General features: G+C 45.5%; 1 protein-coding gene across 1 annotated transcript in view; it reads right to left on the reverse strand.

The window, feature by feature from the left end:
* The window catches only part of MKLN1 (muskelin 1), a 102,762-nt gene extending 87,406 nt beyond the window's left edge, over positions 1–15,356 (reverse strand). Inside the window, exons 1-2 of the mRNA XM_036400521.2 lie at positions 15,259–15,356; positions 786–855 (exon numbers count right to left, since the gene is read on the reverse strand). Of these exons, the coding sequence (XP_036256414.1) occupies positions 786–855; positions 15,259–15,353 (165 nt within the window). The 5' untranslated portion in view covers positions 15,354–15,356. The remainder of the gene's footprint in view (positions 1–785; positions 856–15,258) is intronic.
* Positions 15,357–26,264: the final 10,908 nt, after the last annotated feature.

A 26,264-nucleotide genomic window follows, 5' to 3' on the forward strand; every position in this document is an offset into this window, starting at 1 on the left:
CAACTCCAAGACAAAGCAGGAAGATTTACCTGGAGAAAGATCCTGTGAGATTTCACTCATGAGGAATACTTGGATTAACTAAGTAAGTAAGCAGAAATTTGCATGAGAGGGACACTGTGCAAGTCACTCTGCTGTGTATCAGTGCTTTAAAGAAAGAATTGAAAACAAGCAGCATAAGAGACATAGAAGCTGATCAAACATGTCAGAGTAATAAGGTACAGATCTAACACAGAGAGAAGGAGAATATTCACTGGAAAAAAAAAAGTGGAAAAGACTATTCTGGATAATCTAACAACCTTAATAATAGCAAGAAAGCAAATTAAATGCTAAAATCAATACAAATCTTATTTTAATAAGGTGCTTAACCAGCAGAAGAGGTGACATTTGTGTCTCTAACCAGAGGCCACATTTCTGAACATGCTATAAGGAAAAATAAATACCAGCTCCTTAGATGTGGGATTCAAGGCCAAGAACCTACAACAGCCTCCAGTAGTGCTGACAAAGGGGGACCTGCACGCCTCATTAGCAGCTTAATCTCACCATAAGGTTTGATTATTTCCAGCATGACCACGACTGCCAAGGAGGAAACCTGAAACTTCCCCCGCAACGAAGCACTTCTAGAAGGATCACAATTTGCTAGAAATGTAAATATCTCATGTACCAACAACCTGCATTTTACTCAGAGAAGGAAGCCTATAAATATGTCCATGTCAATAGCAGCAGCCTACATATAAAATAAAAACCCAGCATATATTACATGGAGCAGCACAGATTCAGGAGCTTACCTGGGGAGGATAATTGCTTTCTGAAGACCATCTTGAGGACTGATCATTTGGTCTATCCACCAAGATATTCCTAAGAACGAGAAGCCAAAAGTAATTGAAGTAACAGCTGCATATTTTACATCTCCAATAAATGTGCTGTACATTCAGATCAGTAACATTCTCATGCAACTACTAAATCATTAGGTACAGACTCAGGTTTTCCCCCGTTTTTATTAAAGATTTTCTAAATTGCTATTTTACAGGACCCATCAAAATACGCCTTCGAGCTTTGTGGTTGTGAAACAGAGCTGCAAGTTGCAAAATAAAAAAAAATTCAAACTGTGACATAAATGTAAAACAGATGAATTTACATAGGCCTAAGACTGTAATGAAGTGGAAAAAAATGGGCTTATACAACTCAGTAGGGTAAGAACTTTTCAATAAGGTTAAAATGATGAGCAGTTGGAGGGTTAGTAAGCCAAAAACTCTCCTTTAGTAGATAGGCAATACTGGAAGGGTAGATAAAGGGCTGCTAACCCACTTAAGCTTTCCTGGAGCACAGAAAGATGACCACCAGAGCCATGCCAAATTTTAACAAGTATTTTTCACGAGCTATAAGCCCTGAACAACACACAAAAAAGTAGAAGTTCAAGTCTTCAACCAGCAAAATTGAGTTGCTTTCTTCACTTTGAAATAGTACAATACTTAGGTATTTAATAAATTCAAAATAGTTTTTTGGCTAAAATGAAACAGATTCATCATGACAGTTACATGACACATCTGCTTTCTCTTCTATAATCCTGCAGTAAAGCTCACGCCCCAGATTAAACTAAAAAAAAAAACCAAACCTATAAATCCCTAAAATATATATAATTATTGGCAAGGTGACAATGCACCACCTGCTGGACAGGGCTTGTGAGCTTCACCACTTCCAACTAACGAACTCGTCAGCTCATAAAACTTATGTAAAAAGAAGGAAACAGTCATCAAAAGGCTTCTGCCATCTCCATCTGCTGTGTAGGAGGAAAAGAACATGAGCATCTGGATTACTACAAAGGGCTGGAGGAAAAAGCACTCCAATGAAAGCTCCAAAGGGAAAGAGGTTAAGTCAGAGGTTGAGCATTACCAGACAGAAATCAGCTGGCTCTTTCCACACTGGGCAGCCCAAAATCACCACAGCAGCAACGGTATCCAGGCAGTGCCATGATGGGACAAGGGACACGGCCAGGAGCCACTCCAGGGTGGCCTCTTAAATCTGAGCACTTTTGAGAGCTGGCCAAGTGGCTGTGTCTATCCACAGGCTTGGAGAACACCTCCGGATTTTCACACAGTGCAGGAATAAAACTGAAGTCCCCCCTCCCTTTAGCTGATTGCCATCATAGCACAGCATTTATTAACACAGTGATGCCAGCACCGATCCAGGTCTGTGGCTGCTTTATTCACCCATCCCCACTTGGGAAAACGCAATGGAACAGCACTGCCCTCTGCTCCAACCCCATCAAACATAAAAAACATGGCTCTGCATAATTCAGCATCCAGCTAACAACATCATCTGCACCGCAAAGAGGCTCAATTACAAGAGAAAACCTGGCCCTGGCTTTAATAACAACTGGGACAAAACAAACAAATCTAAGCAAAAGGAAGAATTTGGGAACTGAAACACAAATTTCTAATAAAAGCTGCCAGTTTGAAAGCTAAGTCACTATTAGAAACCACAAGACACTTGCTTTTGAGAAGAATCACCTGCAGTCTCCTGTACCATGCCATAGGCAAGACATGGTATTTAATAAATTCTTAATACCTCAACATCTGGAGAGAAAAAAAAAAATGCTAAACCTAAAGACATGTATCTTATATTAAACACTTTAGGGATACAAAGGCAGATCAAACTAGATAATGCTGTATGGCTTTTCTCCTTTATGGAACTTTATCCTAATCCTGGAACACAAGAAGACAAGCTACCCTACGGAATAAATTTTATTTATGATTCCATTACATTTGTTTAAACATTAGACAATAAACTCCTCATACACTGAGCAACACTCGCAGGGATTGGCACTGCTGCATGGTCAGATTATGCCCAGCTGGAAAGAGGCATTTTGTACCTGGGACAGATCCCAAATATCATATTTTTAGAAGCAGATTTGTTTGCTTCTCCAGGTCAAAGATCAGTTTTGCCACAACCAAGGAAGATCTCAATCAGCACAGCTAGACAAGATAAAAACCCTTCCACAGAGCGAGAGAAAAGGGACAGGAAGCTCACACAAAATAACAGATAAAAAGAAATGTGAAAGATAAAGATAGCAGTATCAATGGAGTTAGAAATGTTGAAAATACATGGGGTATTAATTTATTAAGATTAAACAAACATTGAAGACAGAAGTCCATGTGTACAAAGCCAATTTACCATAACAGTTTAGGAAAATTTATGACTCAGAGGAACTCAGCATGCAGCAGCCGTGAGGCAATAAGAAACAAACAAATGCATGTCCTAACAGCAGATGCCTTTTTCCATGTAAAGCCCTTTTTCTGGACATCACAAAACTCCTACACAGTACCCGGAGGGAGGCTTTGCAGATATGACACCTAGATTAAAATCCGAGAAACTTTAGAAGTGAAAATTCCATTAACACAACGACTTTCCATGTCATTTTCACAAGACATTAAAAAAGGTATTTGTAAGCCCTCGAGCTACCACACGTGCCAAGGGTTTTACACAAGCTTTTCCTGTGAAAAAAGCAACCCATTAAAGGTGGTTTGAGAGAACTTCCCATCATCAGCTGTGGGTACAAGATCAAGTCTAGCACAAATTTACAACACTGCCAAAGGGACCAGCCCACCCACTCGCAAAGGATCCTCCTCCCCCTCCCTACACCAGCAGCTAAAATAAAGATTTGCATAAATAACTTATTTCATCAGAGCAGTTCTCCAGCTCAGCTCATACCAGCACCAGCACAAACTGAGACTAAAATACGAGCAGCTGGACTGGGACAAGGGGCTCCCACTGGAGTGAACTCCCAATCCCTCCTTCACACTGGAAAGAAAAAATGAGATGATGTGATGTTGGAACTCTGGATGCTGAGAGTTTTAGACCCTCTGCTTTTAGAATTTTAGCAACTCTGCTATGAAAAGCAAAGCAGGAGGGGCCATTTACTAACACCACAAGCAATTCCAGAGACAGCCCTGGTGTGCCTTATCTCCTAACCTGGCTGCCTGCACAGCTCCCAGCAGCTAAGCCTCACTGTAAGCATTCCCATCACTAGAGTGGATGGTTCCATGCAGAAAGCTCTTGGCAGAGCACGGTGCAAGTTTCTTTTCATTACCCAGGCAGACACTGGTCTCACAACTGCTGGAAGGAGATAATTTTTCCTTTTACCAACACAGAAACTGTCATAACCTTTGTGCCAACTGCTGGCTGATCTCTGCTGGAATGACAGAGATGTCCCCATGCCTGGGGACCTCTCTGTGCAAAGAGCTCTGTGGGTTCAGGCACGACAATCACTAAGGGAGGGTCTTCCTTTGCTCCAGAGGGAAAGGGAGAAATAAGATGACTTTGCAGAATACGCTGCAAATTAGGTTTAAGGCTGCTATAATTTGCATTTAACCTAAATATTTTCATGGAGCTGCTATTAGGGAAATCCATGACTTTAGGAACAAGTCTTGAAGAATAAACAAATCCCAAACACTCTCTTTGCTTGGCACATTCATGTGGCTCTTCAGAGAGCAGCTGTGCAGGAAAGGGCACAGGCTGCACTAAGAGGACTTGGAACTCAGACTCTCTTCTTCAAAACCACAGAGCTACCACGCCATTACACTGCAAAAAGGCACTCAGAGTGCTAGGAAAACACAGACTGGCTAGAAATGGACTAAATACTTGCTCCAGGGTTGGCCACGTGATGATTCTTTTAGTTTTTCCTACAACCATCCCAAAAGAGACTGGGAAGAACACAGCAACTGGAATACATGGACTAGAATTTCCACTGAGTCCACTGTAAGACGTGGAGGATCGAACTATTCCAAACATGCAGAACCCTCACAGCAGCCAGCAGAAAGCATCCAGGGAGATAATCCTGCCCAGCCTAGACACTGGAATGTACACACAGCCTTCACCAAGAAAAACAGGGGAAAAAAAATGACTTACCACCTAAAAACCCAATGGATCTGGAAAGAAATAGAGGGGTTTTTTTTTCTCCTGCAACTCCCATAACTCACTAAAAGCCATGCTGGTTTCAAACCACCTGGCTGCAATGTTTGAAAACCTGCATGAACCTATAGCTGTCCCCTAAAGCAAGTCAAAATCCACTTTTTAGGTTCTGCTACAGTTTCTCTCCTTCTCACTGGAAAAGTTCTCTGCTCAGAGGGGCAGAAGGATGTAAAGTCATGAAAATGTCTTGATTGAAACACAGTAAAAACAGGAAGTTTTTATTCAGATTCATTCAGGAAAAAAGTGGGGGGCTTTGGGGTTGCTTTTTTACAATATAGGATTTCTTAACCTCTTGCATAGCAAAACAAAGTTTGAATAGAACATGCACAGTAGCACAGTTTTAAATATTAAAATGTGACGAGACTGGCCAACTTTCTGTTCAATTTTCCTTCATGTCCTCACCAGTCTCACCCTGTCATCCAGTATATTATAAACCTATTTCTATAAAAAATAAAATAGCTTAGTAAATACAACATTACAAAAATAAACTGAAGAATTTAGAAATCTTACAGAAATATATTCATCGGATCACACTGGAACAACAAACCTGGGATTACTTAGTTCTGGCCTAGAAACAGCCAAATTAAAATCAGGTTCTCAATTTTTTCAATGAAAAGTTTGGTTTTGTTTTTTAAGCTGCCTATCATCCCAGCCAGACCAACCTTAAATGGCAAATGACCCTGTCACAGACATTTCCAGTGAGGCAAGTTAAGAAGTACTTTTTTATTATCTCTCCCCCCATCTAGTTAAGACTAAAACTAGACTTTTTTGATTCATCAGTTCTTCCTAGAGACATGACAGGAATGAAATAGTAACAATAATGACTAAAACTGCAGCAGTGTAGTGCAGGAAGTTACAGAATCACTTGGGGTTGGGAAATCCCTAAGATCACCAAGTCCAACCATTAAACAGCAGGTGCCACATCCACATGTCCTTAAATCCCTCTAGGAATGGTGAATCCACCACAGCTCTGGGCAGCTGAGCCAGGGCTGGACAACCCTTTTGGTAAAGAATCCCTTGCTGATATCCCATCTAACCCTCCCCTGGCACAACTTCAGGTCATTTCCAAGTTATCAGAGCCCAGTAAATAACTTCTATTCCAGTGACACTCAACAACTCTAAATCACGGATTAAACTTTTGACTGTATCACTGTGAGACTCAAATCCTTGGCGGCAAGAGCTCCCAGCTCCAGGCAGGGAATATCAATATTAGCACAGAGGAAAAACAAACAGGAGAAAAAATAAAGTCAGGCTTATTTACTTAAGTTGGTACCCACAGTAACTTCATGCATCACAGATGATTACCAGCCTAATTGTCCCAACATTTAGGGATTATGGTTTAGATGCAATTTCACTGCTAAGTGATGATGAGAATCTGCTAAGCTTGAAAAATTACCAAGGTTCGTTCTCTCTCTGTACTAACTTTGGATTTGAATTTAAAAATTGTTAGATCACTAAAACAGATCTTTTCCACATATTTCGATTAATGTCTGGTTTTTTAATAAGAAAATAACTGAAAATGCCAGTGGTATTAGTGAACTCAGTGATTATAAGATCATCTGATGCAGTTTCCTTTACTCATGTCATACTCTGTGCTCACCTGTACATGTATTACACATGTCCACTTGTACACATTGTTATCCTCAGTAAGGCTATTTTAGCACTCAAGGATATCTGAATTCCTGCCTTTTAACCAAGCTTAGGTGAGACACCAGAAGACTCCCTGAGTAGAAATAAATCCCTGGCTTAATAAAAAGACCAAGAATAGCATGAATTCTGCCCTTCAAGACTCAAGGATAAAGATGAAGAGACTACACTCTTCAGTTGACTGAATTTGTAGCCAATAGATAAAATACTGGAGTAAAATCCTCCAGAATTTAAAACAAATATCACCACCCACAACCACTGGATAACAACATTCAGTTTTCATTCTGAGAAAATCTCCTATCTGGTTTGAAAATAGTTTGGATTGCGTGTGGACACAGGGAATCACCACAAAAACTTGGACTTTCCAAATCTTCCAAAACTCTGGTGGAGCAGCCCACTTCAGCACTGTTCACTTCTTATTTCCAAAAGCATTTTTCCCTGGGATGGGACAGATGCTTTTTAAGTAGATTAGAGGAAAGCAATGTCTAGCACACATCTATGTAAATTCCCTGTGCTGTATTTTGGAAGCATCACAAGCTCAGTAGAGTATTTCTGCTTGACTAATGCACATATGGAAAAACTTAACAAAGGCCAGGAAGTAGATCAAGGCCTTCCACGATTTCACAACAGTGCAAGGATGCTCTTATATTCCACAATATCTGTAATAATTCCACTCAGGGGAAGCCACAAAACCAGACTGAGTGATGATATGTAAAGATATACATTGCTAAATGTAAGCCATAAACACATCTTTAATACTCATCAGCACTGTAACCTCACACCCAGTAAAAGTTCACCCAAAAAACTGATGCCTGTAAAAGAATTTAAAGCAGACTACGTTCAACAAAACAGACTGAAGCGCCCTCATGCCCAAACTGATGTCAGGTTTGGAAATGTTTCCACCAAAACTCGATGGAAAATGCCTCCTGGTTCCAGGTGGGAAAACTTTCACAGTTTTCCTTTCAAAATTAAGCTTCCCTCACTGACAGTGCAACTCAGGGAATGCAGAAGACAAAATACTGATCTGGGAAGAAAAGAAGTTTCAGCCTGTTAAGTGCTGGTTATGTGGAGAAACGCAGTACAGGTCAAACATTTAACCCTGGATTACATTAGGGAATAATTCCTTATTTTGGATCAATACACATAATTCATGCTAAAGGATACAGCACTTCCCAGGCCAAAATTACTTTCCTATTTGGCAGTTTCCAAATCCTGTAGCAGAAACGAGGATTTTTAGAAGACAAAATTGAAAGTTAGCAATAGTACAGTGTCACATAAGAGTGGAGTGGGAACTCATTCATCAACTCCTTATTCATGGGTCAATTTACCTAACCCAAATTTTTACTTCCAATTTAACACTCTGTGTTAAGAGCATCTCTATACTAATAAAACTTTCAAGTGCAGAACAGGCTGGGAAATTGCTGTTTAAATATAATTACCATAACAGCCAAATGCTGTTTAAACTATGTACTGACAGAAAAGGATTCCAGAAAAATACAGGTCATGTCCTAAAGAGAGTTTCACTGTTTTTTCAGGCACCTACCCAGAGCTTGAGCATGACATTATGAACCCAGCCAGTCTCAGGAGGAAAGGCAGGGAAGACCAAGGAAAACACCACCAAATTCAAACTGACCAGAGCACAATTTTTGTCCATGATGAAGATCCTGTTCTTTTCCAGGAACAGCAGAAGGTGCCAGCAAAGGAAGAGCAAGTGCTATCAGCCAGACTGCAACTGCAGTTTAAATTCAGACATGCAGGCTGCTGTCCTCAACTTAAATAAATGGTTGTGCTCCTTGATTTAAATTGATTCAGGAAATAATTTCTCAAGGATTATGCACACTGAGTTGGAAGGAATGACTGAAATAGCAACTACCTAAAGCAACAAACTACATCTTCAGTGTTCCTCTTCCCCTTCCAGTAACTGGTGTATATGGAATTCAAACCCAGTGAACTTACAGCTCACTCTTCCCACAAAATTCAACAGGCAAAAAAAGCAAAATTACATCTGGGTTTACAAGTTTATATTAACATGCAATGAAGTCAAGTACTGGCTTGCTTTGGAACAAGTCACCATCTATGTAAGTGATGGAATCAGTGCTACCCACACCACTTAATCTCAGCAAAAAAATCAGGATCAGATCACAAAATCGGTGGTGGTGATAAACCTGATCATTCTACCAGCAATGTGATAAAAAAATAATGAATGTACAGAACTAAAAACCATATTCTTTGCCATGAAAAGAAAAAAAAACCAAGCAGATTGTATGTGATGCCTGAACAGTAACATTTATCTCAAGGAAAACTCTGTTTTAATGACTAGTTAGTCTTTACACCAGTAATTAGTAATTAAAGGCTGGAAAACTTTTATTAAACTCCCAGGCTATACAGCAACATACACAGCAAATGATCCACAATCTGATGGTGTTAACACCTCCCATGAAAATTTTACATTGTTAATGTTCTGTAAAATGCCATCCCAGAATAGGCTGAACATCAGAGCACTACAGGTTCTGCCAGGCTGGGCACACCAGGGAACCTGAGCAATTAGCATTTCACCTTCCTCCTTCTGCCAGTGAACAAACCTGTCTAATCTCTTCAATAACATCTATATTTTAACTGCAGCCTAAAGAGGTTTCTCCTCATACTACAGCACTTGTGCTTTTACCTGGGGAGCAAGAGATATATCATAAGTCATAATCCTTCATAACTTCATAATTTTGTGATTTTTTTCACTGCCTCCACCTCTGACATTTTTCATTCTCACTAATTAATTTTATCAGACACCAAAGAAGCATTTTATAGTTATGCATTCAATGGCTAGGCAACTTTATTTTCTACAGAAATACTTTGCTCTGTAAGTACTGAATTTCAGCACTCACAGAAAAAACCTAGGCTACAGAAGTGATGTAAACAAGAGGCAAAATGCCTGTCAGAACAAGAGGTTGTCTAGAAACATCCAGAAAGTCCACACAGACAAGCAGAGTTGAAAAAATATTTTCCACTGGCCACTGAAAAGGACAAAAAGCAGAACTGAGAGCATTTCTGTACCCAGAGAGGCAAGGAGTGGCACAGCTCACTGGTTAGCCAGGGTTTGCATCCCTGCTCATTTTAAGAAATGCTGGAAGTATTGATCAATATTGAAAGTCATCAGCAGTTACAGAGCCAGACCCTGTGCCTTTCCCCAGCTAAAGGCAAAGCAACTACAACAAGGGAAGTGAATTGGCTACGTCAAAATACTGAAGTAAAGCTAGAAATGCTGATAACATAAGCTGAAAAAAAGTACATTAATGGTTATTACTAGTGCAAAAAACTTCAAAGTCACAGTTCTACAACTCTTCCACCACTGGGTCTGGTTTAGATGGCTTTAAACTGCTTAGACCTCAGCAGAAGGTATCCTTGCCTTGTAAAGGGAACAGAGCTTGGTTTCAGGGAACATAATATTAAAAATAAACCTTTTCATTAGTCATGACTGCTCTCAGCCTGAACAGGAGATTCTTCAAGAGCTGGATGCATCTACAAGGAGATTTATGAACCTCTATGGTACAGATCTGAGTCATCTGTTTCATGTGGTTGGAGGAGAAACTGAGAACCACATTTCACTGGCCACAAACATATGTTTTTTCCTGTTACAAAAATCTCAGCGAGCACAGGAGCTGGACTTCAGGTTATTTTTCACCTGGGGCTTTTTGTTTGTTTATTTAGGTCTGTGTTGTTTTTAATCCTCATGGACTTTACCCCAAAAAGTTTGCTGCATGTGTTCTCTTCACCTTCTGGATAAGGTTTTGCAAGATTTGAAAACATCAGAGTACACTTCTTTCAGAGTAGACCACTACAGCAGTACATTTTAGTTTGGCCAGGAACTTGCTGTTACATCCTCATAGCTAGAAAGCAAAAGTTAAATTTGCATACTCACTTGAAAAGCCTATGAGTCACTCATATTTTACTATCAAAGTATCTTACACTAAGTTTTCTTCCCCTAGTTTGATGGGAATACAGAAAACTGATGAAAAAATAAAATTTTGAGTGTATTTTAACAAATCAACTAGATCCTTCCCTGCCCCAGGCTACTTCCTAGGAAAGGGACAAGAGAGTTATTCAGCCTTCAGCATAGGACAGCACTCAAGGCATCAAACTGGAGAAGACTGGAATTCTCTGAACAACTGAAGTTGATCATTTAATAGATAAAAGTGAGTTGCAGTGAAAAAGTGACACCAACTAAGAGGTTGCTAATGGTATTTAATTATCAGCTAAGAAACCAATCTTAATTTATATTCTTAATAACAACCTTAGCACAAGAAATAAACAAAACACTAATTAAAAATCCTGGAGTCAAACATAGGAAATATCCTGCTCTTCCTCTACGGAGATTCCATGCAGGAAAACTTGAAGACTGAAAATTTGAGCAACAGAAACAGGATGAACATTCCTCACTGAAGTATGTGAATAGAGGAACACAGCAAAAAGCTCTTGTTAGTCTCTGAAGTGGGATTTCAGCCATATAAAACAGTGACAGAAGGACCTGAGCGCATTATCAAACACAAAATGCTATCAGTCATGAGGCTGATGCAGCCACTAGAAGCCACAGCCCCAGGATGCAGTAATCTGGCAATAAAAAAGGGTACAAAGCTGCCATCACACAGAGCACAGCACTTCACCTCTCATTCACCTCAGGAGGAAGTTCAAACTGGAGCAGGTACAAAAACAAGCCACTAAAAAAGTCAGGATATGAAGTGCTTCTCTCAGTGAAGAGCAAGAGCTCCTGGTTCTATTCCTTACCAAAGGGAAAAAAAAAAAACAACAAAAAACCAAATTAGAGCAGGGCCTGCATTACCTTCTACAACTCTTTATTCCCTCCTTGTCCAGAAAGAAACAAAGTGACTGAGCTCATCACTTCCTGCAGGAGGGCAGAGAAGGGAGAGGACTGAGCCCATCTCCCTGGTTCTGTGCATGTCTAAAGACACCAGCACTTGCTTGCGTCACTGGAGTGAAGACACTGCCATGCTGGGACAATCCCTAGGCCAGCCCCATGTGAGGCATCAGGGAGCAGCCTCTCCTGAGGCTCCGTTCTTCCAGGGAGGAACCTTGGAGAGACAAGGAATGGATCTGACAGAGCAGTCTCAGGCAATGGACTGGGCTGATCATTTTCCAGGTTGGATAAGCTGAAGCCTCTCAATGCTGAACTGGTGCTTCCGTGTCGCAGACATCTTTTATGAAAAAATCCTTTCCTTAGGATTTCTCCTCCTGAGAGGCTGAGAGGCCTCAGGAACAAAATGTAACCAATGATTATCTGCTGCTGTGGAATGCAACAGGTGCATCTGTGATTGGTCTCATGTGGTTGTTTCTAATTAATGGCCAATCACAGTCAGCTGGCTGGACTCTGTCCGAGCCACAAGCCTTTGTTATCATTCCTTCTTTTTCTATTCTTAGCCAGCCTTCTGATGAAATCCTTTCTTCTATTCTTTTAGCATAGTTTTAATGTAATATATATCATAAAATAATAAATCAGCCTTCTGAAACATGGAGTCAGATCCTCATCTCTTCCCTCATCCTGAGACCCCTGTGAATGCCATCACACTTCCACATAGGCAGAGCATCTCTGGAAGCATCAGATGTTTCAACACCAAATTTCCTCCTGGATCAATTCTCTTCCCAAAGGCACAACCTCCCCTACAACACAGCCACTATTATCAGACCAAATCTTTGATTTCTACCCACAGGTCCTAAAATAAATATCCAAGTCAGTCTTCTTGCAGGTACAAACCAATAGACAACTCCAGCGACTTGAAAAACAGGAGAAGTATTTCTTTTCATTAAGACAGTCCTCACTTAGTGTCTGGAAAGGTCCTTGCAAACATGCAGGTAGCTGCAGCACTGGTAAAACTGCCAGAAACTGGATCCAGCACTAACTAATCCTCCAGTACCACCAGCAAATGCAAGAGGAAAGACACTGGCATTCAGCAGAGGAAGCTTCTCTGCCATTAAAGAAAATGAGTGCTTTTCAATAAACTACTGATCCCCAACTAGAGCATGACCAGAAAGGCCTTTGAAAAACACTTTTTGTTTGGCTTTGTTTAGGCTTTTTTAATTAAAAGAGAGGTTATCAGATGATTTCAGTGTTCTGAAAAGTTTCAATGTCAGTTCAGCACCACATAAGCAGGTGAGATGTCACTAGACATCTAATTTCCTCCCTGGTCAGCAGTGATGGAAGTTTTCCATTCCAGAACTTGGTTTTACATTTAAAACCATACAACTACTTAAGGCATGTGTTTAAATCATGCTTTACTCCTCTGCTGCTTCTCCCTGAGCACTTTGCCTGCAATACCACAACTCCCAACAACAATCAATAATATTTAATAAGTTGTATATTCACTCTACACACATGAGGGCAGAGCCCCTTTTCTCCTTAAAGGTCAAAGTGGTTTCTTTCTAGCTAAGCCAGCAAATTTATTTAAACTAGAGCATAACCAGAATTCCCAATGTCATAGAATCATGCAGGATGGAAAACATCCTCTAAGATCAAGTTCTTCCAGACAAGCATCATTTTGTTCTGCATATTAAATACTAAGAGAACCTTTAGCTGTGTGTGCATGTTGATCCCACAGGGTGTTATGGTCTTGTCCCAGCAATTTTTAAGATTTCCATCTTCAGTCCATCCCCAAAACCACCCTCCCATCCATTTCTTATTAAACTTTCTCTTTTTGAGATGCTGATCTTAAATTACAGGTCCCAGCCTCTCCCTTCCAATTCAGACTGAATTCCAGCTCTCTCCCAGGCCATGGGAATAAAAAGTTAGCAAGCAAAAACCAAAACCTCCATAGCAAGACCAGAATCCCTCAGACCAAGGTCAGCACACCAGAGAACAAGCCCATTGCTGGGATTACAGTGCTTAAAAGCAGATAAAATTGTTTTCACTGATGACAAGCACTTTTAAACAACATCTTAAAGCCAGCCAAATGCAAGGTCACACGTTTGTAAAATACCACCCCAGCTACAGGAATGGGAATTTGTATCAGGGAAGGCATTAAGGACTTTGGGCAGCACTGCAGATGCCACGTGAAACTTAATTCCTGACACGAGTCTGTAGCAAAAAGGGACTAATGGGAGCCTTGGAAAGGAATATCAAGGACAAAGACAATACTCTGTGTTTGTATAGCATCACTGAGATCAATAATGGACTGTCACCCCTCTCCTCAGGGACCAACACTTAAACAAGATTTTCAAAGCCAGAAATGCCAGTAGAAATAACTACAAGATCATCAGAGACCTGAAAGAGGCACCCTAAGGGCAAGCTGTTTAAACAGGAAAGGTAAAGGGATGGCTTAATTACCACCAAAGATTAACAATTAGAGAAGAAACCAATTCTTTTCACATCTAACACAGAAAATATACAGAAAAATAAAACAATTCAGAGTTCAGTTAAAAAACTGGATTTAGAGGTTTATCTCATTTTGCAAAGTGGAGATAATTGAGGGCATTAATAATTAACAACTAAGGCAACTCTGTCACTTGTTGATAGCGGGTGAGTTGAGGATACATCAATCAAAGGTCAGCAAATGCAGCACAATCGATGATGGGATGAGTCTCGACAGCCCATAATGACCTCGTTGTGCTGTGACCCCAGCAGTCCTCCCGAATTCCAGCACCAAGGATGGCTTATCCCAAAGGTGTACCAAAAACATCACACCTAAACCACGCTGAGGTCACTCCAAACTTGACTGTCAGCACTAGAGGGATTCCACAGGCTGCAGCTGGACGTCAACAGAGAATGGGATCACTTGGTACAGCAGCACAAACCGATGGCTGTTAACAGCTCCTGCCAAGCCCCAAATTCCTAGAGGCAGGCGATTAGAGCAGCAGGTGACCCCTCTCCCCTAAAGCCACACACAGCAGGGGACACAGCCCAGCATTCCAGAGGTCAGGGGCAGGACAGGACACCCAGCTGCCAAAAAACACAGAGCCCACGAGCACCTGACAGAGGCGAGGCAGGGCAGGGCAGGTGGGGCACTGACCCTTCTCCTCCTCGTTTCACCCAGTAACTGACCAGCCTCCCCAAAACCGGCACCTGTTCTTCCCCCAAATCTGGGGGCAGCTTTACCTGCAACTTTGCTTTGCCCGTATCTCGTCCTAAAGCTACCCCCAAACGCGACTCTCCAGGCCCTCCCCATTTAACTCACCACCCCAAAAACCTGCAAGCCCAGACCTTCTGCTCCACGCAACTCCTCCCAAATCTCTTCATGAACCACTGCCCCAAACACAGGCCCAAGTGATGCTGCCCTGTCCCTGAACCTCCAGCCCTGCTGAGCACCTCCTGCCCCACTAACACCCCCAAATCCCGCAGTACAGATCTCCGTCAAACGCAGCCCCCCAAACGCTGCTGCAGAGAACCCTCTTGCACACAGCCACCCCAAACTCTCCTGTAGAGACCCTGCTAACACACGGCTCCCCCAAAATCTGCTGCACAGAGCCCTCCCACACACAGAACGCCGCTCACACACAGCTCCGGTCCCACTCCCCCCGCCGCGGCCTCCCCGCGCGGGCCTCAGCGCGGGGCCCGCGCAGGCCGCACACAGGCCCAGCCGCCCGGCCACCCCCAGACCCGAGCCCGGAGCGCGTTCCAGGCGCGCTGCCGAGCCCGGCACTCACTCGGGCAGGTAGGTGGAGGAGAAGCTGCTCCAGCGGTGCAGGCTGTAGCCCAACACGCGACTCTCAGCGCCCGCCGGACCCGCCGCCGCCGCCATCTTGTTGTCAGCAGCGGCCCGGCAGCGACCGCGGGGGGCGGGGCCAAGCTCTTAAAGGGGTCGCGCTCTTAAAGGGGCCGCTCCGGGAGGGGTGGGGGCGGTCTGAGGGGGCTCGGGGGCGGCTGAGGTGCTGCTCTGTGGGACTGAGGGGTTCAGACGCTGCCCCTCGGGGCTGAGGGGCCGTGAGGCCTTCAGGGGATGCTCAGAGGGACTGAGGGGATATCCTGAGGGACTCAGAGGATGTCCCATGGAGCTGAGGCAGCCTGAGGAGCTCACAGGGGCTGTGGGTCTCAGGGGATGCCCCATGGAGCTGAGGTGGCCTGAGGAGCTCACAGGGGCTGTATTGGAGATCTGTATTGCGGGATTTGGGTCTCAGGGGATGCCCCATGGAGCTGAGGTGGCCTGAGGAGCTCACAGGGGCTCTGGGTCTCAGGGGATGCCCCATGGAGCTGAGGCAGCCTGAGGAGCTCAGAAGGGCTCTGGGTCTGAGGGGATGTTCTGAGGGACTCAAGGAATGCCCCATGGAGCTGAAGTGGCCTCAGGGGCTCAGAGGGGCTCTGGGTGTGAGGGGATGCCCTGAGGGGCTCAAGGGTTTTTTTTTGTCTAGGTTCACCTAAACAAAGGTGAGCTGAGAAGTTTGAGGAACGTGCTGTGGGGATGAGGGGCTCAGGGGGTGCCCTGAGGGGCTCAGGGGGCTGAGGAGTGCTAATTACCAAATGCCCCTTCCCTGGTCCCATGTGGGTAGGGTAATTAGAAGAGAGATCAAGAGAAACCCAGTGAGGTTTGATCCTGCACCAGCTTCTGGAATTATAAAATTGTTAAGGTTGGAAAAGACCTTTAAGACCATCGAGTCCCTCCATCAATGAAGCACCGACAGGACCAGCACATAAGCTGGGCATTCTTTAGCAAGCTTTTCTCTGTCTGAAGTTGTTGTAGGGTTTCTCCTGGAGAAGGGAGATGTTTTCACCCAGAGCTCCCACCAAAGCAAGGGGAAAACTTGGGACACCCCTGGGGGAGCTCTGGGCTACTTGAGAAAGAAGGGGAGATATTTCAAGAGCAGGGGGAGGAAAAAAAAAAAAAGCCAAACCAATAAAACCACTGTCTGTTGGAAATGACAGATTGGAGAGATATTATGAGGCAGGACAGCAGGATGCTTGGCTAGATTAAATTAGCACAAGGATTCTTTTTTTTTTTTTCCCCCTTTATTTTAGGAAAGTGAGTGAGAATGTGGCAGCAAAATCTGCCTGCGGATGAAAAACTCGCTCAGCAGCCTTGAAGGCTGAACATCAACTGGGTGTTTCAAAAGCGAGGGGGAGCAGGAAGCACTTCATCTCAAGACCCCTTCCCAGAGGGGGTTCACTGTGTTTTCACTGGTATCAAAGCCACATGCCTCAGCAACAACACAACAAAATCCATGGATGAGGCACAGACATGCACATCTCCTTCTGCTGCTTCACTAACGAAGCCTTTTGAAGTTTGTGGCCTTCCAGTGGCATTTCAGACTTCACTTATCCCAGCTCCAGCCTGCAGGCATCCCCCTCCCAAAATTACCACAGGAATAATAAAACAAATACTTTGCTGATAATATTCTCAACCCCAGGGGAAGAGATGTCACCTTAGTGTTTGGAGCCTTGCTAACAGCCACCCCAAGGGGAGTGATGCCATGTAAAACCTGTGACCTCTGAATATGAAATTTAGGGGGCTGAGAGTGGGGATAACAGCCCTGCAGCAGCCAGGAGGAGGAGGAAAAGGAGGAAGAGCCAGCAGCTCGCTGCTGCACAGTGAAACCACCCCAGGATTTCTCTGCCCAATATCCTGTTACCACTTGAATCAAGACCTGGATGCCAAGCCAGCGTATTTTTAGCACATTTTGGACTTAAAGTGAAGGGAATGCTGGTGAAATACGCAGTACTGACAGCCCTGGAAAATCTTTATTCAACTGCAGCACAGGCAGCGGGGAAGGCTGTGAGGAAGCAGAGCAATCCAAAGCTGCAAGCTGAGCCCTCTGGTCCCTCCAGCACAGCCTGCCCAGTCCTGTGCAGTCACCAGTGGCTGCTGGAGAAGAGGCTTTTTCCACACTCTCTCAGAGTGGACAGAGCACGGTGGGGAGGAGCGTGATGTGCAGGGCAGTGTTGTGCTGTAGATTTGGATGGCCTGCAGCCTCCAGATGAGCTCTCTGTATCCCAACCAGGGCAGCTGGTGACGGGGCCATAGAAGAGGGGGAGAAAACTCAGAAAACACAGAAAATCTGAAGCCCACTGTGCTGGTCCAGGCCTGTGCTGTGCTTGCTCTGCCAATGTAACACTGGATCTGGGCAATGTGGGGAGCCCAATGGCACCAACATGCCTCATCCTACCTCCAGCAGTGACTGAGACCCATTGCTGCAGCAAAGGACTGCAAAGAGGGTACTTACACATGGAATCACAGAATCATTAAGGTTGGAAAAGACTTCTAAAATTATCAAATCCAACCATTAACCCAGCACTGCCAAACCCACCACTAAACTATGTCCCCAAGTGCCACATCTCCATGATTTTTGAGTACTTATAGGGATGGTGATTTCACTACTACCCAGAACAGCCTGTTTCAGTGCTTGACAACACTTTCAGTCAAGAAATTTTCCATCATATCCAATCTAAAGCTCCCCTGGGACAACTTGAGGACATTTCCTCTCATCCCATTGCTGGGAGCAGACACTGACCCTCACCTGGCTGCACCCTCCTGTCAGGGAGCTGTAGAGGGTGAGAAGTTCCCCCCTGAGCCTCCTTTTCTCCAGGCTGAGCCCCTCCAGCTCCCCCCAGCTGCTCCTCATCAGACTTGTGCTCCAGGCCCTTCACAAGCTTCCTTGTCCTTATGAAGCAACCCCTGTGCAGAGTTTTCCTCCTTCTGCCCCCCTCACTTGGGACCTCACTGAAACCCTGCAGCACATTTTGGTGCCTCCCAGCCCAGAGCTGGCTGGGTGGATCTGTGCTGCCTGTGGCTGGCTGCTCTCTGAGGATGGGGCCGCACAGGGGAAGTGAGAGCTTTCCTAGCAGCAGAAGGTCCCTTTGGCGTTCAGGGACCAGCCTGCCAGAGAGCTCGGAGGTCCCTGGATGTGTGCCTTGGACAGTAGCTGGAGTTGCTGGGAAAGGCCAAGGTGACCACAAGAGATGTTCCCCACATCTCTTGGCCAGGAGGATGCACAGACAGCGTTCACATGCTTGTCATCAGCGAACTGGAACCCCAACTGCAGGAAACTTGGGGATTTTACAAATTTTTGTCAGCCTCGAGATAAATATCTCATCCCCCCCCCCCCCACCATCAGAAACTTGCTTCTCTACTGCGCGTGTGTTTCGAGTTTCCTCATGCAAAACCTCGCGTGGGCGTTTGGATATGTAATGAGCACATAGTTCAGGATGAAAACAAGTTTCGTGGAAGAGCCAAGTAACGCCAGAAAAATGAAAGCAATACAAACAACAACATGGCACGCAGCCATACCAGCCAGCTCGTGGGCCAGCCGGATCTCACGTCCTCCCCGGAGCTGCGGAGCCGATCAGCTGTTGGAAAAGAGACCTTTAAAGACAAGCGAGAGAGGAAATAGCATTGGCAGCACAGGCCGCTGCATGTTTCCTTCCAAAGCAGGACAGAGCCAAGGACATTAGGCAGAGCTGTAACATTTGGGGTCTCGTTGCTCAGCCATGAAGCAAGGCAGAAACCTCAAGTGGGCTGCAGTTGTGTAAACTCCCATTGTTCAGGGAGCGGAAGCGGAGCGCTGGCCCGGCGGGGTATTGTCCTACCAGATTTTGGCGGTGCTCACCTAACCGAGCTCCTCCTTGCAAGGCCAGGGCCTCGTTTAACTCATGGTGCAAAGGGAATAAAACCTCCTGCTTGCACCAGACCCAAGCTAAGAGCTTCCTCCCAAGCCAAACGCCTGCTGCCTCCCGTAGCACCTTCAAAGAAAAATGTTTCTAACCTGTGGGCAAGGCTGGAGCAGGACCAGAGGGAATTCCAAAAGCTCCTCAAACTGGCCTCACTCATCTTCATCTCTCATTTTGATGACATGATGGAAAAAAGTGGCAAAGCTCATTGAGACCCATTTCCTGTGGGGCTGCCATGCACATCCACACCAAAAAGAGATGAGAACAAGCCTTAAAACCAGATGATGTTTTATTTCTCCTCTTACAAAGAGGGATCATCTGTGCCTCCTTACAATGCAGTAAAACAACACCTCCTTCAGCATAATAAAATACCTCTTCTGATCTAGGCCCCAATCCAAGCATCTGCTCCTGGGCTAAACACTCCAGGACCTGCTTGAGTCCTCTTCACTGCCTCTTGCAGCATCCGTCCTTTGGTTGAAGGCTTAAATCAGTGAAAGACCTCACTGACAATCCAGAAGATTGAAAAGGGCCTGAAATGCCAGCGCCTCCGTGCACACATTGGCATAATTCTCTGCATAAAAGCCAGCTTTAAAAGGCTTGTTTTGCAAAGCACAAGTGTGCATTTTTTTCGAATCAAGGTCAGTAACTCAGCTTCATTCACTAGTCTCCAGCTGCAAAACAACATGCCCCAGACAATGGAGGAAAGTGTATCTGAGTCAGAAGATGCCTTTTAAGGGATGCAAGTGGCTCTGAGCCACACTGGGGAAAGAAGATCTCCTTGGTACCCTGGCATGCTCAGCCCTGTCTGAACTGAAATAGGGCACCTGAGGGCAGGGAAAGACAGTGAGATGGGAATGGTGGCACAAATCACACTCATACTCTCCAACCTTTGGTAAAATCACAGAATGGTTTGGGTTGGAAGGCACCTTAAAGATCATCTAGTCCCAACCTCACCTGCCATGAACAGGGATACCTTCCTCTCGTCACATTTCTCAAGGCCTTATCCAGCCTGGCCTTGGGCACTGCCAAAGTTGGGTCATCCACATCCTCCCACTGGTGCTCCAGTGCCTCACCACCATCACAGTAAAGAATTTTTCCTAATATCTAGCCTAAATTTCCCCTCTTTCACTTTGTACCCATTACTCCTTGTCCTATCACTACAGTTCCTGATGAAGAATCCCTCTCTGACTTCCCTGTAGGCCCTGTTTGGATACTGAAAGATTGCTATGAGATCTCCACACAACCTTCTTTTCTCCAGGCTGAACAGCCCCAACTTCCTTAGCCTGTCTTTGTGAGGGAGGTGTTCCTGTCTTCTTGCCAGCTTTGTGGCCCTCCTCTGGACTTTGCTCAAACACCATGTCCTTCTTTTTGGAAAATGCAGTTTTCCAACGTCACGCCCATGCCACTCCCTCTGTGCCCACGGTGTGACGCGCCACCACGCTCAGCTCCACTCCACAATTCAGCACTCGTAGGAAGCAGACTAGACACTCCCAGCTGTGCCTCAGGCTAAAAATATTTACTCATCTCTTCTCCCCCAGGCAGGTGTGTTCATCCCAGGCAGGACTACTCCCACAGGGATGCTCTTCCACGGCAAGCACTCGCTGCTCATTGTACACTGCAGAGCGCTGGGGTGTTGTGATGATTCCTCTGAATCACCCAAAGAGAGCTCTGTCCTGTGTTTCAGATGCAAAATGTGCCTTGGAATTCAATAGTTGCTATAGTACCTAATTACACATTTTATGGCGTACTTAGTCACAATGGCTAGAGCTCTTGTTACTAGACTTGATCTCCTTCTGTTGCTAAAAAGTTCCTCTTTTTGCTAAATGTTTTCTCTCTGCATTAGAAACAGTGTATTGTAGCATTTTCTCCCTCCAAAAATATCCCAAATTCATGGAGCACCGGTCATCAAATTGATAGTAGCGAGCTTGCAGCCCTCTTTCTGTCTGTGGTGCTCCACCAATGCTCACCAAAGTCAGCTCAAATGACAGCAGCAAAACATTTCCCAGGATCCAGGAGCTCTCGAGCACTGGTACTGGCAGCACTGCTGTCTGTGGTTTGGAGACAAGTCACATTGTCTGCTTGGGGCATCCACACCTTTCCCTGCGGGCTTACAAAGAAGGGGGACTCCTTGGGTGCTCTTCCCAGAGGATGATTCAGCCCACCATAGTCGGACATGTCTTGTGTGAAGCTGGATCACTCTCCTGAGGTGCTGGTCTGTCTAAGCACGTTCTAGAAGGGCTCAGCTTCATTGCAGATGGCTGAGATGGGTAAGACAAGCCCCATGCTCTGCATTCCTCCTCTAAACTGGAGGAATTCAATTGGAATTCACTGGAAGGTCACACCTCACCTAAGGTACTATGTTCATCTCTGGAGTCCCCAATATAAGAAGAACATGGAGCTGTTGGAGCAAGTCCAGAGGAGGCCATAAAGATGCTCCAGGGGCTGGAACAACTCTGCTCTGGAGCAAGACTGGGAGAGCAGAGCTGGCAGTGTTCATCTGAAGAAGACAAGGCTGTGGGGAGACATTAGATCTCCTTCCAGTGCATAAAAGGGCTCCAGGAGAACTGGAAAGGGACTTGGGACAAAAGCATGGGGTGACAGAACAAGGGAGAATGGGTTCCCACTGCCAGCAGTCAAGGTTAGATGGGATATTGGGAATAAATTCTTCCTTTTGAGGGTGGAGAGGCCCTGGCACAGGTTGCTCAGAGAAGCTGTGGCTGCCCCATCCCTATAGTGTTCAAGAAGAGGCTGGACAGAGCTTGGATCAACGCAGTGGAAAGTGTCCCTGGCCATGGCAGGGGAGTTGGAACGAGATAATCTTCAGGATCTCTTCCATCCCAAACCATTCTCTGATACAGGCACAGGGATGTTCTCCACTGTATAGGACAGGATTGGTCTGTCCCCTATTAACCTCTTTTTGTGCCTGGTTTTCTTCACAAGGAGAACAAACCGAAGCACTTAATTGCCTACTTTCTAAGGAGTCAAGCAGGATAATTAACCAATGTTTGGGTAATGTGTCATAGGGTAGGAGTGCTAAGTAGTGTTCTGTCAGCAGCACAGTGGGAAAGTGAAGGACTCAATCCTGTTTTTCAGCCGGGAATGTCACGGTCTCCCCTAAGTCCATTGTTCCTCTTGACTGGTTTGCTGAGGGCAGGGAACTTGGGCAAAGTGTTTAAAGGAAGAGGATGTAAGGAGACAGCAGAGAGCTGTTTGTGGTCCAGAAGAACAGTCAGAAAAACTGGGTGAATTTTGGGAAGAGAAAACTGCCAATGAAGCCAAAAGCAGGAAATATGCCTGAGACTGCACAGAAAATCCTTACGTTTACAAGTGTAAATATTCAACAGCAATATCCTCTGAGTAAAAAAAGTGCATCAGAGAAACTTTTCTTGCACTGCACTTATTGCACACAGGCAACAGAGTGGGAATTATGGTACAAGGACCCATCTAACTCACCCTGGAGATTGCAGCAGACTCAGCCCAGCAGAGATTTCACATCTTTAATTTTTATTACTGTGCAAATTACGTTATGGATGAACTTCAAGCCCTCCTCATGTCCACTGATCATAATTGATGAGATTTCAATCTCACCTCCTTGAAGTTAAACATCTGAGAGACACTTTGGTTAATAGTTTGCCTTTCAGAGCAGTGCATTAGTTCTCTTGTGCTCCTGTCTGCTTAATTTAGAGCGAGTGGCAAAGAGTGGTGCAATTAAGGAAGGAGGAATCTTGGGCTGAAGCTCTCGGTGCTTTCAAATGACCAGCAGACCCTTCAGTGCTAGCTTGTTTTTTTACAGTAGCTGGAACAACATTTTCCATGGCTTACTGCTAATTATGCTCTGGATTTGCAAACAAAGGTTTTTAACCTGTTCTGATTTCATATGAAGATTATAAAATTCAGTGCTCTCCCAGTGCTCTCTTAGGATATTCTGAACTACATCTGCAAGCCTGACTCTTTCCAGACCAATCCAGGGAGGCACATTCTCCCTCTGCTTCTCTTCTAAACAGCCCAAGGTTTCTCACTCTCTTTAGTTATTTTCTCCTCTTGAGGACAGTCTCATGCTTTGATCTGTGCAGAAGATGACTTTTCTGGGGAGGCTGTTGGGCTCTCCCTGTTCCCTGTGGCCACAGGCCACGTGGAGATGATGCCAGCTCCCATCCCTTTTCCTTGGAGTGGCTTAGCCAGCTGCAGACCATCTCAGCAGCTTCTGCCACTGCTCTGCATCCTGTAGAAACTTCTCACTTGGAATCTCCACAGCCAGGAATCCTCTCCACCGTGGGTGTTCTCTGATCTGTCACACAGAGATCCATAAGGAGCAGTAATGCCTGACCTCTGGAAAAGGAAAGCCTTCACTTTCCTTTCACTTCCCAGGCTGACAAGATGCAATTAAATGGCCACGCACATGAAACATCCACATGCCAAACTCACCAACCCATCCCAGCACTTCCTGGGGAGATGTTGTGCCCAGTCTCCAGTCTCTGAAAAGCTGCTTTATTCCAGAGCATTGCTTCCTGTTGTGTCTGTTCCTAGTTTTGTAGGTGGAAATACTGGCAGCAGTTCTGGGAAGGGCAGGGCTTGGGGAAGGATATTCTTGTTCACCAAGGTCACCCTCCATGTCCATAGATGCTCCACTTCAGACCCTCTTTAGCACTCAGGCACTAGTGGAAAATAAGGGGAACATATTGCTCCCATGAAGAGAGGGGAATTTTTCTTTCACTTAAGAGAGAAATAATGTTCTATGGAGGAATAAGTATTTTCACTCAGTACAGGTCATTCAGGGATCTCAAGCTGCATTTTACTGTTGCCCCAGCAGCAAATCCACCCAAACAGACTCCTCTGTTCTGTCCAGAGCCCAACCCCACCCTCACCAAAAGGCTTTTTGGGAGGGGCTGGGGTGACACATGGTCCGGAGCTGATTTTTATCTACAGATCCAGAATTCTCAGTCCATTGCAGGATAGTGCTTCCATTTTTTTTGGGAAGAGAGGAGAGCCACATACCCAGCAGGAGGCTTGTTTTTAACCAGGCTCAGCTTCTCCTGCCTCATCAGAAGCAATTTCCCAGGAGCCACAGACAGGCGTGGACTGGTGCCTGAGCCCTCCACGCTCTGCTGATCCCTGTGGTTACATGGGTTTGCAATTTGCTTCCTGGGAAAAAGGAGGGAGGCAATAGTCCTGTGAGTGCTGGAGGCTTGGGATGGACTCATGCTCATAGGCATCATCCCTGTGGGCTTGGCAGGTGGAGCTCAAAGGTTTGTGAGATGTGGGAGTGCCATCCCTGCTGCTTTCCTGAACTGCCTCCACATCCATGGATTGACTGTGGGGCTCAGGGGCCTCCCTATGTCGCTGAGAAGGAGGGTGTTGTCTACAGAGATGCCAGAAGGGAAGGATACACAACACAAAGTCAGAGAAGAGAGACAGGAGTATAGCCTAAATCACCACATCCTTCAACATGAGAACCTGGAAAAACACAGTCCAGGGAGTATCAGCCCAACATGTGCTGGAATAAAACAAGCTCCCTCCTAACCCCATTCAGCACAGGTTTTCCCTTGCTGTTTTAGACTGGGACACAGAACAAGATTCGAGTTTTGTCCTGAAGTGGTGATGCAAGCTAGGCAAATCCCAATTTCTCCTGGTTCTGGTGTAACAGGAAGGATACCAAAAGGCAGCTTTCCCTTCTCCACTCTTGACACTTAGCAAGAGACTTCTCTTCCTGCACGGGTCATCCCACATCACCTGCTGGTGTATTCCTGTTTGCCCAGAGTTAGGTGTGGAAATTCAGGCTCCTTGGTCACTGCAGGGGGTGAAGGAGTTTGCTCTGCATAAGCCCCAGGTTAAGAGCCTTTGTGCAGACACCTTGTTCCTGGGATTTGTCTCAATGGGGCCTAAGTCTGGCTGTGTCCTTCTGCAAGGTGAGGCCCTGATCCCATGGGAGCCCTCCAGTTCACCCTCTTTATCTTCCCTGAGACCCTTAGATCTGCCCTTGGCCTTGAATCCAGTCATCTTTGGCAAGGATGAGAAATTTGGCTCCATGCAAAACTGAAGGAAGCTCAAGAGTGTGTTGTAACCTTGTGGAGTATGTTCCTACACATACCCCAAAGCTACAGATTTGCTTGTGATTCCCAGCTTGCTGTTTGTCCTGGATGTCTGGGGAGCACCTGTCACCCATGAGAGCTGCAGAGCTCTGAAAATGAGCCCTGGAAAGGCAGAACAGCCCTGCTTCCTCCAGCAGGACAGCAGCAGCAGACATGCCCCCCCCCCCAAGAATACACAGCTCCGAGAGTATAAAAAATAAAAGGTCTGGAAATGGAAAAGGGGAAAGCAAGCAGGTTTTCTGGAGAAAAGGGAAGGTAGGGGGATGAGCAACAATACAATTCTGAGCTGGGGGTTGATCCTACTGAGCAGTTAGGGAGCATTGAGGCTCAAGAAGTACCAGAGACACGGGTCGGCCTCTGGAGGACAAGGACTGGCAGATGTGTCCCTGCTCTGTCACATTGCCTGGGCAGTGCTGTAGGGGATGGCCACAAAACCCACATTCCCAGGCATGCTCTGAGCCCGGTGCAAAGCTTTCCCCTCACAGCACCAGCCCCACCAAGCTCCTCCCCAGCTTCCACATGTGTCCTTCAGTGCGGCCCCATCTGATGAAATGATGAGATCACAGCACTGGGCAGAACTGAGGTGGCAAACCTGCCCATGGTGGCTGAAGTACCTCATGTCAAGAGTCATTCCAGCCTCCCACTGCTGCTGCCTGCCTAGACCTCGGCCTCCTCTGCTGCCAGCGAGCAGCAGTCACGGCTGCGTGGGCACCCAGAGTGCGCGGCTGAATGCGGAAGCAGTGAGTGGTTAAAAAAGAAGGTAATTCCAAGAATATGCTTGTGTGTGGTGAGCAAGGACAATGTGTACTCCAGACTGCTGAGAGAGTGACCTTTTAGAAGTGATGGAAAACCAGGCAGATAGCTGGGAACTTGGAAAAGGAAACGGAAAGAAGAGCAATCTTGGAAATTTTTACCTGACTTTGGTCTTGAGCACAGCAAGGGGGAAGGCAGGGAGTGACATCAAT

This window comes from Molothrus ater, chromosome 5, assembly GCF_012460135.2.
Source record: "Molothrus ater isolate BHLD 08-10-18 breed brown headed cowbird chromosome 5, BPBGC_Mater_1.1, whole genome shotgun sequence".
In the NCBI taxonomy this organism is placed as follows: domain Eukaryota; kingdom Metazoa; phylum Chordata; class Aves; order Passeriformes; family Icteridae; genus Molothrus; species Molothrus ater.